Source organism: Cottoperca gobio, chromosome 4 (genome assembly GCF_900634415.1).
Source record: "Cottoperca gobio chromosome 4, fCotGob3.1, whole genome shotgun sequence".
Taxonomy (NCBI): Eukaryota; Metazoa; Chordata; class Actinopteri; order Perciformes; family Bovichtidae; genus Cottoperca; species Cottoperca gobio.
Genome location: NC_041358.1, coordinates 14,219 through 35,197, shown reverse-complemented (window position 1 = coordinate 35,197; position 20,979 = coordinate 14,219). Strand labels below are relative to the sequence as shown.

Sequence of the window (20,979 nt, the reverse complement as noted above, 5' to 3'; positions counted from 1 at the left end):
AGGCCCAAAGCAAGAGTTGTGTCCGGATACTTGCAGTAAGTCGGACTCGTTCCCAGTGAATGTTGGCCTCCGCCAGGGCTGCGCTTTATCACCAATCCTGTTTGTAATTTTCATGGACAGGATATCGAGGCATAGTCGTGGAGGAGAGGGGTTGCAGTTTGGTGGCCTGAGGATCTCATCGCTGCTCTTTGCAGATGATGTGGTCCTGATGGCGTCATCAATCTGTGACCATCAGCAGTTACTGGATCGGTTCGCAGCCGAGTAGGGAATGAGACCTAACCCCAAGTGAAGGAGTTCAAGTACCTCGGGGTCTTGTTCGCGAGTGAGGGCACGATGGAGCGAGAGATTGGCCGGAGAATCGGAGCAGCGGGGGCGGTATTACATTCGCTTTACCGCACCGTGAAGGCAGAAGGCAAAGCTCTCGATCTTCCGGGCGATCTTCGTTCCTACCCTCACCTATGGTCATGAAGGCTGGGTCATGACCGAAAGAACGAGATTGCGGGTACAAGTGGCCGAAATGGGTTTTCTCAGACGGGTGGCTGGCGTCTCCCTTAGAGATAGGGTGAGAAGCTCAGCCATCCGTGAGAGACTCGGAGTAGAGCCGTTGCTCCTTTGCGTTGAAAGGAGCCAGTTGAGGTGGTTCGGGCATCTAGTAAGGATGCCACCTGGCCGCCTCTCTAGGGAGGTGTTCCAGGGACGTCCAGCTGGGAAGAGACACCGGGGAAGACCCAGGACTAAGTGGAGAGATTATATCTCCTCACTGGCCTGGGAACGCCTCGGGATGCCCCAGTTGGAGCTGGCGGATGTGACCCGGAGAAGGGAAGTTTGGGGTTCCTTACTGGAGCTGCTGCCCCCGCGACCCGACCAAGGATAAGCGGTAGACGATGGATGGATGGATGGGATGGACATTCAATTAAATTTAAAAGTCAAAAGGTAATTAATCAGCAATGGGTACCCGAAACTTATGCTTGTTCAATTTATGATACCACTGTACACACATTAAGTGGTTTTAATACTTGTAACATCGTGAGAGTTCATGTTAATGAAAGTCTTATCGGAGCTATACAACATTCCCTAGAAAGAAGTGGAGTAAAGTAATCGACATGCGTTTCATTTATGGATTTGGGTTTGTGTACCAGTGATGGAGAACGTCATTTGTTAAATAGATGAGGTGTAGGCGGAGCTCAAAATGCGCTCCATCAGCAGTGATGCGGTTGCGAAGATGTGATGTCATCAGTTCACAGTGCTGTGGAGTCTTGGCGTTGTTGAACATCCAGTTCTTACCAGCCTGACAGGAAGACAAAATACATGAGTGAGATATAAATTATTTAAAAAAATATTTTAAGCATATCCCTAAAAAAGTCTCCATTATGGCAGGCTTACAGAGATGGCATCTTTGGTGCAGGTGTCTATAATGGGCTGCAGCAGGTTGTCAAACTCTGTGATGTCCAACTGAGTTTCGAGCAGCAGGTTTTGGGTCTGCTGCTCCATAGCCAGAGCTATGGCTGCAGTCACTTGTTCCTACATTGAAGAAGACATAGAAAAAAGCATCAGAAAATGCTATCAACCATTCTTCTTCAGCTTCCCACTGCTCTTATGAAGTGTAACAGGAGTGAACAGGAAGGAAAGAAAATAGAAAAGATGCCGGTTCTCGTCAGGGAAGACCAGCGGCTGTTGCTCGGGAGGAAGAACCAGGTCCGTTAATGACAAGGTTGACGGTTTGATCCCTAGCTCCTCTTGTGCGCATGTTAAAGTGACACTGAACCCCCAAGTTGCTCCCGACGGGCAGGCAGCTCTGAACAGGGTCAGGTACCCATAGTTAACCCGCAAAAGAGATGTGTAGCAGGTAAAAAATACATTTATATAATTCATGGGTTTGGGCATGGGTAAGAACAAAAAACATTTGTTGTTGAATTGCATTGTGAAAGCCTATCTGGCTCATTGCGTGGAATGTGGTCGACAAGTGCTGTGCCAAATAGTTTGAAGCTTCATTCATAAACACATTTGAAACATTGACATTCAAATTATTATTATTAATACTTTCCAGAAACATTGCATTCAACAGTCAACCTCTCAAAGTCTCTCTCTCTCTCTCTCTCTCTCTCTCTCTCACCCCCCATCCGTCAACCTCCCCCTCCCCATCCGTCAACCTCTCTCTTCCCTCTCTCCCCATCCGTCAACCTCTCTCTCCCCATCCGTCAACCTCTCTCTCCCCCCATCCGTCAACCTCTCCCCTCCCCATCCGTCAACCTCTCTCTCCCCATCCGTCAACCTCTCTCTCCCCATCCGTCAACCTCTCTCTCCCCATCCGTCAACCTCTCTCACCCCCCATCCGTCAACCTCCCCCTCCCCATCCGTCAACCTCTCTCTTCCCTCTCTCCCCATCCGTCAACCTCTCTCTCCCCATCCGTCAACCTCTCTCTCCCCATCCGTCAACCTCCCTCTCCCCATCCGTCAACCTCCCTCTCCCCATCCGTCAACCTCTCTCTCTCCATTCGTCAACCTCTCTCTCCCCATCCGTCAACCTCTCTCACCCCCCATCCGTCAACCTCTCTCTCCCCATCCGTCAACCTCTCTCACCCCCCATCCGTCAACCTCTCTCTCCCCATCCGTCAACCTCTCTCTCCCCATCCGTCAACCTCTCTCTCCCCATCCGTCAACCTCTCTCTCCCCATCCGTCAACCTCTCTCTCCCCCCATCCGTCAACCTCCCCCTCCCCATCCGTCAACCTCTCTCTCCCCATCCGTCAACCTCTCTCTCCCCATCCGTCAACCTCTCTCTCCCCATCCGTCAACCTCTCTCACCCCCCATCCGTCAACCTCCCCCTCCCCATCCGTCAACCTCTCTCTTCCCTCTCTCCCCATCCGTCAACCTCTCTCTCCCCATCCGTCAACCTCTCTCTCCCCATCCGTCAACCTCCCTCTCCCCATCCGTCAACCTCCCTCTCCCCATCCGTCAACCTCTCTCTCTCCATTCGTCAACCTCCCCCCCCTCCCCATCCCCATCCCCATCCATCAACCTCTCTTCCCTCTCTCCCCATCCATCAACCTCTCTCCCCATCCGTCAACCTCTCTCTCCCCATCCGTCAACCTCTCTCCCCATCCGTCAACCTCTCTCTCCCCCTCTCTCCTCATCCATCAACCTCTCTCTCCCCCTCTCTCCTCATCTATCAACCTCCCTCTCCCCATCCGTCAACCTCCCCATCCTTCAACCTCTCTTCCCTCTCTCACCATCTGTCAACCTCTCTCTTCCCTCTCTCCCCATCCGTCAACCTCTCTCCCCATCCATCAACCTCTCTCTCTCCCCTCTCTCCCCATCCGTCAACCTCTATCTCCCCTCTCTCCCCATCCGTCAACCTCTCTCTCCCCCTCTCTCCTCATCCGTCAACCTCCCTCTCCCCATCCGTCAACCTCTCACCCCATCCGTCAACCTCTCTCACCCCCCATCCGTCAACCTCTGTCAACCCCCCATCCGTCAACCTCTCTCACCCCCCATCCGTCAACCTCCCCCTCCCCATCCGTCAACCTCTCTCTTCCCTCTCTCCCCATCCGTCAACCTCTCTCTCCCCATCCGTCAACTTCCCTCTCCCCATCCGTCAACCTCCCTCTCCCCATCCGTCAACCTCCCTCTCCCTCTCCCCATCCGTCAACCTCTCTCTCCCCATCCGTCAACCTCCCTCTCCTCCCCATCCGTCAACCTCCCTCTCCCTCTCCCCATCCGTCAACCTCTCTCTCCCCATCCGTCAACCTCCCTCTCCCCATCTGTCAACCTCTCCCTCCCCCCCATCTGTCAACCTCTCTCTCCCCTCTCTCCCCATCCGTCAACCTCTCTCTCCCCATCCGTCAACCTCCCTCTCCCCATCCGTCAACCTCCCTCTCCCCATCCGTCAACCTCTCTCTCCCCATTCGTCAACCTCCCCCCCTCCCCATCCATCAACCTCTCTTCCCTCTCTCTCCCCATCCATCAACCTCTCTCCCCATCCGTCAACCTCTCTCTCCCCATCCGTCAACCTCTCTCCCCATCCGTCAACCTCTCTCTCCCCCCTCTCTCCTCATCCATCAACCTCTCTCTCCCCCTCTCTCCTCATCCATCAACCTCCCTCTCCCCATCCGTCAACCTCCCCATCCTTCAACCTCTCTTCCCTCTCTCCCCATCTGTCAACCTCTCTCTTCTCTCTCTCTCCATCCGTCAACCTCTCTCCCCATCCATCAACCTCTCTCTCCCCCTCCGTCAACCTCTCTCTCCCCTCTCTCCCCATCCGTCAACCTCTATCTCCCCTCTCTCCCCATCCGTCAACCTCTCTCTCCTCTCCCCCTCTCTCCTCATCCGTCAACCTCTCTCTCCCCCTCTCTCCTCATCCGTCAACCTCCCTCTCCCCATCCGTCAACCTCTCACCCCATCCGTCAACCTCTCTCACCCCCCATCCGTCAACCTCTGTCAACCCCCCATCCGTCAACCTCTCTCACCCCCCATCCGTCAACCTCCCCCACCCCCCATCCGTCAACCTCCCCCTCCCCATCCGTCAACCTCTCTCTTCCCTCTCTCCCCATCCGTCAACCTCTCTCTCCCCATCCGTCAACCTCCCTCTCCCCATCCGTCAACCTCCCTCTCCCCATCCGTCAACCTCCCTCTCCCTCTCCCCATTCGTCAACCTCCCCCCCTCCCCATCCCCATCCATCAACCTCTCTTCCCTCTCTCCCCATCCATCAACCTCTCTCCCCATCCGTCAACCTCCGTCAACCTCTCTCCCCATCCGTCAACCTCTCTCTCCCTCTCTCCTCATCCATCAACCTCTCTCTCCCCCTCTCTCCTCATCCATCAACCTCCCTCTCCCCATCCGTCAACCTCCCCATCCTTCAACCTCTCTTCCCTCTCTCCCCATCTGTCAACCTCTCTCTTCCCTCTCTCCCCATCCGTCAACCTCTCTCCCCATCCATCAACCTCTCTCTCCCCCTCCGTCAACCTCTCTCTCCCCTCTCTCCCCATCCGTCAACCTCTATCTCCCCTCTCTCCCCATCCGTCAACCTCTCTCTCCCCCTCTCTCCTCATCCGTCAACCTCCCTCTCCCCATCCGTCAACCTCTCTCTCCCCATCCGTCAACCTCCCTCTCCCCATCCGTCAACCTCCCCCCCTCCCCATCCCCATCCATCAACCTCTCTTCCCTCTCTCCCCATCCATCAACCTCTCTCCCCATCCGTCAACCTCTCTCTCCCCATCCGTCAACCTCTCTCTCCCCATCCGTCAACCTCTCTCTCCCTCTCTCCTCATCCGTCAACCTCTCTCTCCCCCTCTCTCCTCATCCATCAACCTCCCTCTCCCCATCCGTCAACCTCCCCATCCTTCAACCTCTCTTCCCTCTCTCCCCATCTGTCAACCTCTCTCTTCCCTCTCTCCCCATCCGTCAACCTCTCTCCCCATCCATCAACCTCTCTCTCCCCCTCCGTCAACCTCTCTCTCCCCTCTCTCCCCATCCGTCAACCTCTATCTCCCCTCTCTCCCCATCCGTCAACCTCTCTCTCCCCCTCTCTCCTCATCCGTCAACCTCCCTCTCCCCATCCGTCAACCTCTCACCCCATCCGTCAACCTCTCACCCCCCCATCCGTCAACCTCTGTCAACCCCCCATCCGTCAACCTCTCTCACCCCCCATCCGTCAACCTCCCCCTCCCCATCCGTCAACCTCTCTCTTCCCTCTCTCCCCATCCGTCAACCTCTCTCTCCCCATCCGTCAACCTCCCTCTCCCCATCCGTCAACCTCCCTCTCCCTCTCCCCATCCGTCAACCTCCCTCTCCCCATCCGTCAACCTCCCTCTCCCCATCCGTCAACCTCTCTCCCCCATCCGTCAACCTCTCTCACCCCCATCCGTCAACCTCTCTCACCCCCCATCCGTCAACCTCTCTCACCCCCCATCCGTCAACCTCTCTCTCTTCCCCCATCCGTCAACCTCTCTCACACCATCCATCAACCTCTCTCTCTCCCCCATCCGTCAACCTCTCTCTCTCTCTCTCTCCCCCCCCCCTCTCTCCCCATCAGTCAACCTCTCTCTCTACCCTCTCCTCAACCTCTTGACCTCGAACTGCAGTCAGGCCACGGTGACCACGGTGAGGACGATGAGCATGCAGATGAGCTTCCCGGAGACGGTTTGTGACAGTTTGTGCAGAAATTCTTTGGTTATGCAAACCGATTGTTGCATCAGCTGTCCGGGTGGCTAGTCTCAGACGATCTTACAGGTGAAGATGCCGGATGTGCAGGTCCTGGGCTGGTGTGGTTACACGTGGTCTGCGGTTGTGAGGCCGGTTGCCAAATTCTCAGAAACGCCTTGTGTTGAAATTAACATTGAATTCACGGGCAACAGCTCTGCTGGACATTCCTGCAGTCAGCATGCCAATTGCACGCTCCCTGTGGCATTGTGCTGTGTGATAAAACTGCACATGTTAGAGTGGCCTTTTATTGTGACCAGCCTAAGGCACATCTGTGCTGTAATCATGCTGTCTAATCAGCATCTTGATATGCCACACCTGTGAGGTGGATGGATTATCTCGGCAAAGGAGAAGTGCTCACCAACACAGATTTAAACACATCTGTGAACAATATTTGAGAGAAATAGGCCTTTTATGTACATAGAAAAAGTCTTAGATCTCAGCTCATGAAAAATGGGAGTAAAAACAAAAGTGTTCCGTTTATATTTTTGGTCAGTGTATGTTAATGTTCGCTATGAAAAATAAAAGCCAAACACATTTGAGGGTAGTGGGTGTCTTCAAGCAAATGTCAAATAGCAGACAAGATCATCATAAACATGATAATGCCAGAACTGGAATACTACTTTGACAATCTAGGTTGATGGTGAGAAGGACTATCAGATGGTGAGAAGAACTATCAGATATCAGATAATGTGTAATCAGTCATGTTCTCCTCACTCACCCAGCACCCCCCCCACCCTCCTCCTTTTTTCAACAGTCTTTCCTAACCTCACATATTGTTCCCTCCTTATCTGGGTACTAATTGCTCTTTAGTAGCCAAAAAAAATCACGAAAGAAAGCATCAATAAATAATCAGTGAGGGAAAAATGCCAGATTAATTTCTTTCTTGCTCTGTACCTGTCTGAGTGTGTGCAGATGTTGCTCCTGCTGTTGCAGATTCCATTGGCTCTGTTGGATGAGCTCATCCATACATGGCGCAGTAGGTGGAGGAATCGGAGGGGGAGCGACCATCGGCATTGGTGGAGGGGGGATATCAATCACGTCTTTGGCGCCCAGGTTGTACATTTCTGCAATAACAGCAGCGGGAAAACAGCAGGGAATAAGAACATTTTTGGTTAAACTTTTTTTGGGGCTGAGGCTGGAAGGGTTGATGCTGTGGGACCGCTGAAGTTATGCAGATGCCCACAGAGAAGTATTTAAATCAATGTGACCTCAAAAGGTAAAATACGATGTAACAGTTTACAGGTACAGCTCAATAAATTTGAATATCGTGGAAAAGTTAGTTTATTTCACTAATTCAATTCAAAAAAGTGAAACTCATATATTATATGGATTCATTACACACAAAGTGAAATATTTCAAGCCTTTATTTGTTTTAATCTTGATGATTATGGCTTACAGCTAATGAAAACCCAAAAATCAGTATCTCAGAAAATTAGAATATTACATAAGATAAACAATTTTTAATACAGAAATGTCGGCCTTCTGAAAAGTATGTTCATGTGTTTGCACTCAGTACTTGGTTGGGCCTGCTTTTGCATTACTGCATCAATGCGGCGTGGCATGGAGGCGATCAGCCTGTGGCACTGCTGAGGTGTTATGGAAGCCCAGGTTGCTTCGATAGCGGCCTTCAGCTCGTCTTCCTCTTGACAGAGATTCTCTATAGGGTTCAGGTCAGGCAAGTTTGCTGGCCAATCAAGCATATTGATTCCATGGTCATTAGACCACTTTTGGCTAAATTTACTTGCATCTGAAAAGAGGACTTTGGACCACTGTTCTCTTTCTCCTTAACCCAGGTAAGACGCTTCGGACGTTGTCTCTGGTTCAGGAGTGGCTTGACACAATGCGACAGGTGTAGCCCATGTCCTGGATACGTCTGTGCGTGGAGGCTCTTCACTGACTCCAGCCTCAGTCCTTGTGAAGCTCCTCCAAATTTTTAAATGGCTTTTGCTTGACAATCCTCTCAAGGCTGCGGTAATCCTGTTGCTTGTGCACCTTTTCCTACCACACTTTTTCCTTCCACTCAACTTTCTATGGATATGTTTGGATACAGCACTCTGGGAACAGCCAGCTTCTTTAGCAATGACCTTTTGAGGCTTCCCCTTCCTTGTGGAGAGTGGCAATGACTGTCGTCTGAACAACTATCAAGTCAGTAGTCTTCCCCATGATTGTGAAGCCTGCTGAACCAGATTGAGAGACCTCAATCAAGGCTCAGGAAACCTTTCTAGGTGTTTTGAGTTCATTAGCCGATTAGAATGTGACACCATGAGTCTACAATATTGAACTTTTTCACAATATTCTAATTTTCTGAGATACTGATTTTTAGGTTTTCATTAGCTATAAGCCGTAATCATCAAGATTAAAACAAATAAAGACTTGAAATATTTCACTTTGTGTGTAATGAATCCATATAATATGTGAGTTTCACTTTTTGAATTGAATTAATGAAATAAATGAACTTTTCCACGATATTCAAATGTATTGAGATTTACCCGTACATACAGCAAGTAGATGAAACATTTCAAGTAAAAAGCAGAAGAGTGAACAACATTTTAATCAGCATTAACACTGTTGTCATTCCTGAAATGTCATCACTGTGGTAGTGAAAACTTTAACGGGAAACAATTTTACCAAGAACTGAGATAATTATTCAGATAGTAATCTGTGAACCCAACACTTGTTCTACACTTTTCCCTGAATTCTGAGAAGAAGCATTCTAGGCCTCACTAACCCTAACAACTTGAATTATGCTAAACGGTCCTACGACGGTGGTTATCAACTCATTAAATTAAGGGTTACTCAATCTGGCTATGAGCGTTCACATAAAATGTGCGGTGTTTGCAGCATATAGCAAATCCCAAAGCCGACTTGGACAAGTCCACTGTCAGCAGAGCAGCATATTTTACAAATGAAGGGTAAACTATGATATTAGATAAATACTAAGAAGTTATCCATAATATATCCATATAACCATGATCCATAATCCAGGCTAAAAGCAACACTGTTGCAGCTGCCAAATGCAGGAAGGACAGCTGGCAAAATAAAGCGCCTACTGTGTGAATGTGTAAATTACCATGCTTTAGCAATCTATGATTACATTTGTGTATTCTATTAAATTAAGGTTTTTATTAGATGTACACTTATGGTATAAGTATATATTATTTTAATTTGCTCTCAAATCCATTTCACACCGCTGTGGTTGCAGCTGAAAGAACAAGGCAAAAAAATGTGTCAGGAAATGTGTTCCTGAAGGGGATGAATCAAGTACATTACATGTAATTTAGCAGACGCTCTTATCATGAGCGACTTACAGTAACTAACTACAGGAACAGGGATAGTCTCGCTGGAGCAACTCAGTGTTAAGTACCTTGCTCAGGGACTCAATGGTGGTCACGCTGGTATTGAACCCACAACCATCTGGTATTGTATTTGGACCTATACCACTAGGCCATCACCACTCTAGTATCTTATATTCTTATTAGATAAGAGTACATCTAAACAACACATTAACTTAACAGAATACACAAATGTAATTATGGTCAGATCTACTCGTGCCCGATGGGGCAGTGATATATATAAACCTGTTAATTTATGTGCTTTTAAAAACGTTAATCTCCTATTTCATACATTACCTACTCTGGAGGCATGCAGCATAAATTACCATGGCAATCTAAACTAGTATAGCAGTAGGGTGTGGTTACAGGGCAGACTGCTGGTGGAGAGATGTGAGTGTTTCAGCTGGAGATCAGACAGCTGGACAGAATTAGGTAACAGGTCACATAATATAAGCATGGTGGTAACCTGGTTCTGACAGTGAGAAAGAACGTTTGGAGTTTATTGTTTTTGTTTGCCTGAAAAGGCTAAAACCGTGACCATTAAACCAAACCAAATTTGTTTTTACCAAACCTCTCCTTCAGCCATTTTTGTGTGTGAGCAGGATTCTCTCTCTCACCCGGTTAGAAGTGAACCACCGCTGTAGGACTGAAAACCCAGGCATGACCCTGAAGTTACCTGGCCAACTCCAAATACTGCTTTGTATACAGGGCCCAGGTCACCTCCTTCTGTTTGTCTAATCAAACCTGACAGCTTCAAAATTAAGGATTAAGCCAATTTTGATGAGCACCATCAAGAAAATATACTGAAGATATATCCAGTCAAACTACAAAACAACAGCACAAACTCAAAAATGAATAAAAACATAACAAAATTGGAACTGAAAACAAACCAAAAAGCTTTCAACCATAATTATGATAATATGCCAAAAACAAAATGGAACTTCCCAAATGAAATGCGTGACAAATCTGGTTCCAAATAAATACCTTCAGCTTTATACTCCTCCCCATCGTGGGTAGAGGGATCTAAGTGGAGAAAAGCAAACTTTAATGCATTTCAGTGGTATTACATTACTGACAAAAGAACTCCATGCAACACTACAAAATACTGTGCTGTTATTACCAGACTGTTGATTAATATGATGTTGGAGAATTCAATCAACAGTTTCTCTTCTTTGTGTGTATAGATGCACAACGTGTTCCAATTGGGTTATGTCCCATAAAAACAAGTTGACATGCGTTAATTTGATCAAATCAAATTCATGTTTATCACTTATTGGCTATGGCGGCGCATGTAGAGGCAGTGGCCAGTAGCTCCCATGAACTTTGCTAAATTTGTTGTCTTTTTGTCGCGGGAATTGGATTAAGTGCAGGTGACCGTGAGACGATATTCAGACCCTCCAGCCAGACCTGCTGGACCAAATGCCACAGAGGGCGGAGTGACTGGCCAAGATGGGAGGTAAGCTAACCCAGCTGTTAATGTTAAAGATGCCAGCCATATTATCTGTCCAGTAAATTCATCATTGTTTTCGTTGCTATTGTACATTCCTACTGATGCAAATTCAACAAATGAATTACAGGAATGTACGTTTTGATTTGTTGTTTTTCCTGTATTGCATAAATGGACTAAAAAAAGAACTACATTTTGTTCTGCAATCCTGTGTTTTCAGAATGACAATAAACTATCCTTGAATCTGCCTTTAGACTTGTACAAGCTCCATTTCAATTAAATTCTGCCTATTATTTTCATTAAGGACTCAATAGTACTGGGAAAGACTTTATCTTATATAAAATATATGAAATATATTATCTTGAATACCAAATTAACTGAACATTCCAACATCATACAAATATTTATGTGCAAATTCTGGTTATATTGTTGACTTTCCCTTAAACTACATACGCTGCTGTTGCTCCATAGCAAGCTTGCACTTGTAGTAGCTGAAGTATTCTCCCCCAAAGAGGAAGGAGAACTTAGGGTTGTCCTTCTGTTTCTCCATTGTCATCTTTTCAAACTCTGGCCCATTCCGAGCGACAAACTGGGCCAGCTTGTCTATAACATTCTTCAGTTCTTGATCTGCACCAGAAAAAAAGAAAAAGGAGGAAACAGTCAGAGCTGGGGCAGCTGATGATCTGTCTAAAAGTGTTAACAAACAAATAGCCTCAGAAAAGATAGGAAGAAAGTGACCATAACTTGTGCTTTCCACATTTTGGCATTTAACCTAACTTGGCCAGTCTGTGCCTTGTTATCATTGTATTCCAGAACTAGGCATTTTTTTCTTAAAGATAAATATGCAGTGATCTTTGAAGAAAACAGGAGCTGGTTTAACAACATTATTACAAATCTGAACGAAAGAAGCAACCCATCTACAGCAATATATTAACAAGGGAAGAAGGCTCCTGAATAGTCACCTTAGTGGAATAGTGGAACATCGCCTTGCTTCTTTGTAATATCTAATTTGATGTTACAGTATCATCTATGTTTGGATTAGGAAACACGTTGCAATTTGGGAAACTGTTACTATTCAGCAGATTGAATATTTGTTCATCCAGAAGGTTAAAAGAGTTGATAATCCTGGACATACACTCAATAAAGTAAGTGTAGTTAAACGATCGTTTTCAAAGATTTCTTACTTGATATTAATCTTTCAGAAAATCCGAAGAGCAAACCAATTCTGACCAACGTCTTAACAAGTGATATACATCTCAGCTACTCTTATGATTTAATCTTAAACGCCGAAATTCCTGCTAAAGACACACACATTAAACTGTGTTAGATAGGCTACGCTAAACTACGGACGTTATTAACGTTGGCCGAAATGCTAAATGAAGCGGTAATGTATTGTGTTAAATAGCAGTAACGTAGCTTTAGATAGCATGGGTGCTAGTTTACGTTCAAAGACAATCATACAACGTTGCAGCGTAACATAACTGCTCACCTTCAGGGGGGTTGGGGATATCCATGTCTGGCTTCAGTTACAGCTAACCCGCTGAACCTTAACAGGTAGTCCAGAGATCAGTCAACTCTGTAATGTTTCACTGAAAGGTTTATAGAATTGTCAAAAACAAAAACACGCATTGCCCCTGTAAGTACACCGGAAGTATTATTACACAAAAACAGCGCCACGAAACATAGCCGTCTGATTTGTCTACAGCGCCACGTGGGGTGTGGTGGAGCTGGAAACAATAGCAAAGATGCTTTTTCTGAACAGTTTAGAAAGGAGACGGCGCCCAAGTGTGGATGTATAAAGAAAACTGGATACAATGTCGTTGGGCAGGGCCTGTTAAATACTATGGAAGTTGCTCAGTGGCACATGGCTCAACTTTATAAGCACGTATATTACACATTTATAAGTGCACGTGTATTACACATTTATAAGCTCAAGTGACATACACATTTATAAGCACGTGTATTACACATTTATAAGCGCAAGTGAATTACACATTTATGAGCACGTGTATTACACATTTATAAGCACTTGTGATACACATTTATAAGCACACACATATTACACATTTATAAGCGCATGTGTATTACACATTTATAAGCACGTGTATTACACATTTATAAGCTCAAGTGACATACACATTTATAAGCACGTGTATTACACATTTATAAGCGCAAGTGAATTACACATTTATGAGCACGTGTATTACACATTTATAAGCACTTGTGATACACATTTATAAGCACACACATATTACACATTTATAAGCGCATGTGTATTACACATTTATAAGCACGTGTATTACACATTTATAAGCGCAAGTGAATTACACATTTATGAGCACGTGTATTACACATTTATAAGCACTTGTGATACACATTTATAAGCACACACATATTACACATTTATAAGCGCATGTGTATTACACATTTATAAGCACGTGTATTACACATTTATAAGCGCAAGTGAATTACACATTTATGAGCACGTGTATTACACATTTATAAGCACTTGTGATACACATTTATAAGCACACACATATTACACATTTATAAGCGCATGTGTATTACACATTTATAAGCACGTGTATTACACATTTATAAGCTCAAGTGACATACACATTTATAAGCACGTGTATTACACATTTATAAGCGCAAGTGAATTACACATTTATGAGCACGTGTATTACACATTTATAAGCACTTGTGATACACATTTATAAGCACACACATATTACACATTTATAAGCGCATGTGTATTACACATTTATAAGCACGTGTATTACACATTTATAAGCACGTGTATTACACATTTATGAGGGTGTGTATTACACATTTATAAGCACGTGTATTACACATTTATAAGAGCACGTGTATTACACATTTATAAGCATGTGTATTTTACATTTATAAGCGCACGTGTATTACACATTTATAAGCACGTGAATTACACATTTGTAAGCACGTGTATTACACATTTGTAAGCACGTGTATTACACATTTATAAGCGCACGTGTATTACACATTTATATGTGCACGTGTATTATACATTTATAAGCACCTGTATTACACATTTATAAGCACGTGTATTACACATTTATAAGCACGTGTATTACACATTTATAAGCACGTGTATTACACATTTATAAGCACGTGTATTACACATTTATGAGGGTGTGTATTACATATTTATAAGCACGTGTATTACACATTTATAAGAGCACGTGTATTACACATTTATAAGCATGTGTATTTTACTTACATTTATAAGCGCACGTGTATTACACATTTCTAAGCACGTGAATTACACATTTGTAAGCACGTGTATTACACATTTATAAGCACACGTGTATTACACATTTATAAGCGCACGTGTATTACACATTTATATGTGCACGTGTATTATACATTATAAGCACCTGTATTACACATTTATAAGCACGTGTATTACACATTTATAAGCACGTGTATTACACATTTATAAGCATGTGTATTTTACATTTATAAGCGCATGTGTATTACACATTTATAAGCACACGTGTATTACACATTTATAAGCACGTGTATTACACATTTATAAGCACATGTGTATTACACATTTATAAGCACATGCATTACACATTTGTAAGCGCGTATGTATTACATATTTGTAAGCACGTGTATTACATATTTATAAGCACACGTGTATTACACATTTATATGCGCACATGTATTACACATTTATATGCGCACGTGTAGGTGTATTACACATTTATATGCGCACGTGTATTAAACATTTATAAGCACCTGTATTACACATTTATAAGCACGTGTATTACACATTTATAAACACATGTGTATTACACATTTATAAGCACATGTATTACACATTTGTAAGCGCACGTGTATTACACATTTATATTTGCACGTGTATTACACATTTATATTCGCACGTGTATTACAAATGTATAACCGCACGTTTATTACATATTATTATAAATGTGTAATACACGTGCACATATAAATGTGTAAAACACGTGCGCTTATAAATATGTAATACAGGTGTGCTTATAAATGTTTAATACACGTGCTAATAAATGTATAATACACATGCTTTTATAAATGTGTAATACACGTGCGCATATAAATGTTTAATACACGTGCGCTCATAAATGTATAATATACGTGCGCTTATAAATTTGTAAAACACGTGCGCTTATAAATGTGAAATAAAAGTGCGCTTATAAATTTGTAACACATGTGCGCTTATAAAAGTTTAATACACGTGCACCTATAAATGTGTAATATATATGCTTATAAATGTGTAATAAACGTGTGCTTATAAATGTGTAAAACACGTGCGCTTATAAATGTGTAATACAGGTGTGCTTATAAATGTTTAATACACATTCTAATAAATGTGTAATTCACTTGCGCTTATAAATGTAAAATACACACGTGCTTATAAATGTGTAATACACGAGTTGATAAATGTGTAACACACGTGTACTTATAAATATGTAATACACGTGCTTATAAATGTGTAATACACGTGCGCCTATAAATGTGTAATACACGTGCGCTTATAAATGTGTAATACACGTGCTTATAAATGTGTAATACACGTGCTTAGAAATGTATAATTCACTTGCGTTTATAAATGTGTAATACACATGCTTTATAAATGTGTAATACATGTGCGCTTATAAATGTGTAATACACGTGCTTATAAATGTGTAATACACGTGCGCTTATAAATGTGTAATACAGGTGTGCTTATAAATGTTTAATACACGTGCTAATAAATGTATAATACACATGCTTTTATAAATGTGTAATACACGTGCGCATATAAATGTTTAATACACGTGCGCTCATAAATGTATAATATACGTGCGCTTATAAATGTGTAAAACACGTGCGCTTATAAATGTGAAATAAAAGTGCGCTTATAAATTTGTAACACATGTGCGCTTATAAATGTGAAATAAAAGTGCGCTTATAAATTTGTAACACATGTGCGCTTATAAAAGTTTAATACACGTGCACCTATAAATTTGTAATATATATGCTTATAAATGTGTAATAAACGTGTGCTTATAAATGTGTAAAACACGTGCGCTTATAAATGTGTAATACAGGTGTGCTTATAAATGTTTAATACACGTTCTAATAAATGTGTAATTCACTTGCGCTTATAAATGTAAAATACACACGTGCTTATAAATGTGTAATACACGAGTTGATAAATATGTAACACACGTGTGCTTATAAGTATGTAATACACGTGCTTATAAATGTGTAATACACGTGCGCCTATAAATGTGTAATACACGTGCGCTTATAAATGTGTAATACACGTGCTTATAAATTTGTAATACACGTGCTTAGAAATGTATAATTCACTTGCGTTTATAAATGTGTAATACAGATGCTTTATAAATGTGTAATACATGTGCGCTTATAAATGTGTAATACACGTGCTTATAAATGTGTAATACACGTGCGCTTATAAATGTGTAATACACGTGCTTATAAATGTGTAATACACGTGCGCTTATAAATGTGTAATACATGTGCGCCTATAAATGTGTAATACACGTGCGCTTATAAATGTGTAATACATGTGCGAATATATGTGTAATACACATGCGCTTACAAATGTGTAATACATGTGCTTATAAATGTGTGACACGTGCGCTTATAGATGTGTAATGCACGTGCTTATAAATGTGTAATACACGTGCGCTTACAAATGTGTAATACATGCGCTTATAAATGTGTAATACATGTGCTTATAAATGTGTAATACACGTGCTTATAAATGTGTAATACAGGTGCATATGAATGTGTAATACATACATGCTTATAAATGTGTAATACACGTGGCCTTATAAATGTGTAATGCACGTGTGCATATAAATGTGTAATACATGTGCTTATAAATGTAAAATACACATGCAAATATAAATGTGTAATACACATGCTTATAAATGTGTAATACACGTGCTGATAAATGTGTAATACATGTGCTTATAAATGTAAAATACACATGCAAATATAAATGTGTAATACACATGCTTATAAATGTGTAATACACGTGCTGATAAATGTGTAACACGTGTGCTTATAAATGTGTAATACACGTGCTTAGAAATGTGTAATACATGCGCTTATAAATGTGTAATACACGTGCGCTTATAAATGTGTAATACATGTGCTTATAAATGTGTAATACATGTGCGCTTATAAATGTGTAATACACGTGCTTATAAATGTGTAATACACGTGCTTATAAATGTGTAATTTACTTGCGCTTATAAATGTGTAATACACGATCTTTATAAATGTGAAATACATTTGCGCTTAGAAATGTGTAATACACATGCTTATAAATGTGTAAAACACGTGCTTATAAATGTGTAATACATGTGCGCCTATAAATGTGTAATATACGTGCGCTTATAAATGTGTAATACACGTGTGTTTATAAATGTGTAATACAAGTGCGCTTATAAATGTGTAAAACACGTGCTTATAAATGTGTAATACATGTGCGCCTATAAATGTGTAATACACGTGCGCTTATAAATATGTAATACATGTGCGAATATATATGTGTAATACACATGCGCTTACAAATGTGTAATACATGTGCTTATAAATGTGTAATACATGTGCTTATAAATGTGTAATACACGTGCGCATATAAATGTGTAATACACGTGCGCATATAAATGTGTAATACACTTGCGCTTATGAATGTGTAATGCCGTGTGCTTATAAATGTGTAATACATGTGCTTATAAATGTGTAATACACATTCTTCTAAATGTGTAATACACGTGTGCTTATCAATGTGTAATACACGTGCGCTTATAAATGTGTAATACACGTGCGAATATAAATGTGTAATGCACGTGTGCTTATAAATGTGTAATACATGTGCTTATAAATGTGTAATACACATTCTTCTAAATGTGTAATACACGTGTGCTTATCAATGTGTAATACACGTGCGCTTATAAATGTGTAATACACGTGCAAATATAAATGTGTAATACACGTGCACATACAAATGTGTAATACACGTGCTTTTAAATGTGTAATACACGTTTGCTTATTAATGTATAAATCACTTGCGCTTATAAATGTGAAATAAACATGCGCTTATAAATGAAAAATACACATGCGAATATAAATGTGTAATACACATGCTTATAAATGTGTAGTACACGTGCTGATAAATGTGTAACACGTGTGCTTATAAATGTGTAATACAAGTGCTTATAAATGTGTCATACATGTTCTTATAAATGTGTAATACATGTGCACTTATAAATGTGTAATACACATGCTAATAAATGTGTAATACACGTTCGCTTATAAATGGGTAATACACATGCTTATAAATGTGTAATACACGTGCTTATAAATGTGTAATACACGTGCTTATAAATGTGTAATTCATTTGCGCTTATAAATGTGTATTACACGTGCTTTATAAATGTCTAATACATGTGCGCTTATAGATGTGTAATGCACGTGCTTATAAATGTGTAATACACGTGCGCTTACAAATGTGTAATACATGTGCTTATAAATGTGTAATTCACATGTGCTTATAAATGTGTAATACACGTGCGCTTATAAATGTAAAATACACATGCGAATATAAATGTGTAATGCACGTGCTTATAAATGTGTAATACACGTGCGCTTACAAATGTGTAATACATGTGCTTATAAATGTGTTATACATTTTTGCTTATAAATGTGTAATTCACTTGTGCTTATCAATGTGTAATACACGTGCGCTTATAAATGTAAAATACACATGCGAATATAAATGTGTAATAAACGTGCTTATAAATGTGTAATACACGTCTGCTTATAAATGTAAAATACACATGCGAATATAAATGTTTAATATACGTGCGCTTATAAATGTGTAATACACGTGCGCTTATAAATGTAAAGTACACATGCGAATATAAATGTGTAATACACATGCTTATAAATGTGTAGTACACGTGCTGATAAATGTGTAACACGTGTGCTTATGAATGTGTAATACAAGTGCTTATAAATGTGTCATACATGTTCTTATAAATGTGTAATGCACGTGCTTATAAATGTGTAATACACGTGCGCTTACAAATGTGTAATACATGTGCTTATAAATGTGTAATACATTTTTGCTTATAAATGTGTAATTCACTTGTGCTTATCAATGTGTAATACACGTGCGCTTATAAATGTAAAATACACATGCGAATATAAATGTGTAATAAACGTGCTTATAAATGTGTAATACACGTCTGCTTATAAATGTAAAATACACATGCGAATATAAATGTTTAATACACATGCTTATAAATGTGTAGTACACGTGCTGATAAATGTGTAACACGTGTGCTTATGAATGTGTAATACAAGTGCTTATAAATGTGTCATACATGTTCTTATAAATGTGTAATACATGTGCACTTATAAATGTGTAATACACATGCTAATAAATGTGTAATACACGTGCGCTTATAAATGGGTAATACACATGCTTATAAATGTGTAATACACGTGCTTATAAATGTGTAATACACGTGCTTATAAATGTGTAATTCATTTGCGCTTATAAATGTGTATTACACGTGCTTTATAAATGTCTAATACATGTGCGCTTATAGATGTGTAATGCACGTGCTTATAAATGTGTAATACACGTGCGCTTACAAATGTGTAATACATGTGCTTATAAATGTGTGATTCACATGTGCTTATAAATGTGTAATACACGTGCGCTTATAAATGTAAAATACACATGCGAATATAAATGTGTAATGCACGTGCTTATAAATGTGTAATACACGTGCGCTTACAAATGTGTAATACATGTGCTTATAAATGTGTGATACATTTTTGCTTATAAATGTGTAATTCACTTGTGCTTATAAATGTGTAATACACGTGCGCTTATAAATGTAAAATACACATGCGAATATAAATGTGTAATAAACGTGCTTATAAATGTGTAATACACGTCTGCTTATAAATGTAAAATACACATGCGAATATAAATGTTTAATATACGTGCGCTTATAAATGTGTAATACACGTGCGCTTATAAATGTAAAGTACACATGCGAATATAAATGTGTAATACACGTGCTTAGAATTGTGTAATTCATTTGCGCTTAATAATCTGTAATTCTCTTGAGCTTATTAATGTGTAATACTCGTGCGCTTATAAATGTGTAATACACGTGTGAATATAAATGTGCAATACACGTGCACTTAGAAATGTGTAATACATGTGCTTATAAATGTGTAATACACGTGTGCTTATAAATGTGTAATACATGTGCGAATATATATGTGTAATACCCATGCGCTTACAAATGTATAATACATGTGCTTATAAATGTGTAATACACGTGCGCATATAAATGTGTAATACACATGCGCTTATCAATGTGTATTACACATGCTTATAAATGTGTAGTACACATGCTTATAAATGTGTAGTACACGTGCTGATAAATGTGTAACACGTGTGCTTATAAATGTGTAATACAAGTGCTTATAAATGTGTCATACATGTTCTTATAAATGTGTAATACATGTGCACTTATAAATGTGTAATACACATGCTAATAAATGTGTAATACACGTGCGCTTATAAATGGGTAATACACATGCTTATAAATGTGTAATACACGTGCTTATAAATGTGTAATACACATGCTTATAAATGTGTAATTCATTTGCGCTTATAAATGTGTAATACACGTGCTTTATAAATGTGTAATACATGTGCGCTTATAGATGTGTAATACATGTGCGCTTATAGATGTGTAATGCACGTGCTTATAAATGTGTAATACACGTGCTTATAAATGTGTAATACTTGTGCTTGTAAATGTGTAATTCACTTGCGCTTATAAATGTGTAATACACGTGCTTTATAAATGTCTAATACATGTGCGCTTATAGATGTGTAATGCACGTGCTTATAAATGTGT

At 41.0% G+C, this 20,979-nt stretch overlaps 1 protein-coding gene across 1 annotated transcript in view; it reads right to left on the bottom strand.

Annotated features, from left to right (window-relative positions):
* LOC115007432 (calcium homeostasis endoplasmic reticulum protein-like) overlaps positions 1-12,652 on the bottom strand; it is a 28,300-nt gene extending 15,648 nt beyond the window's left edge. Inside the window, 6 exon segments of the mRNA XM_029430298.1 lie at positions 1,137-1,288; positions 1,384-1,521; positions 7,097-7,266; positions 10,519-10,557; positions 11,435-11,608; positions 12,471-12,652. Coding sequence (XP_029286158.1) covers positions 1,137-1,288; positions 1,384-1,521; positions 7,097-7,266; positions 10,519-10,557; positions 11,435-11,608; positions 12,471-12,495 — 698 coding nt within the window. The 5' untranslated portion in view covers positions 12,496-12,652.
* Between the last annotated feature and the right edge of the window lie 8,327 nt (positions 12,653-20,979).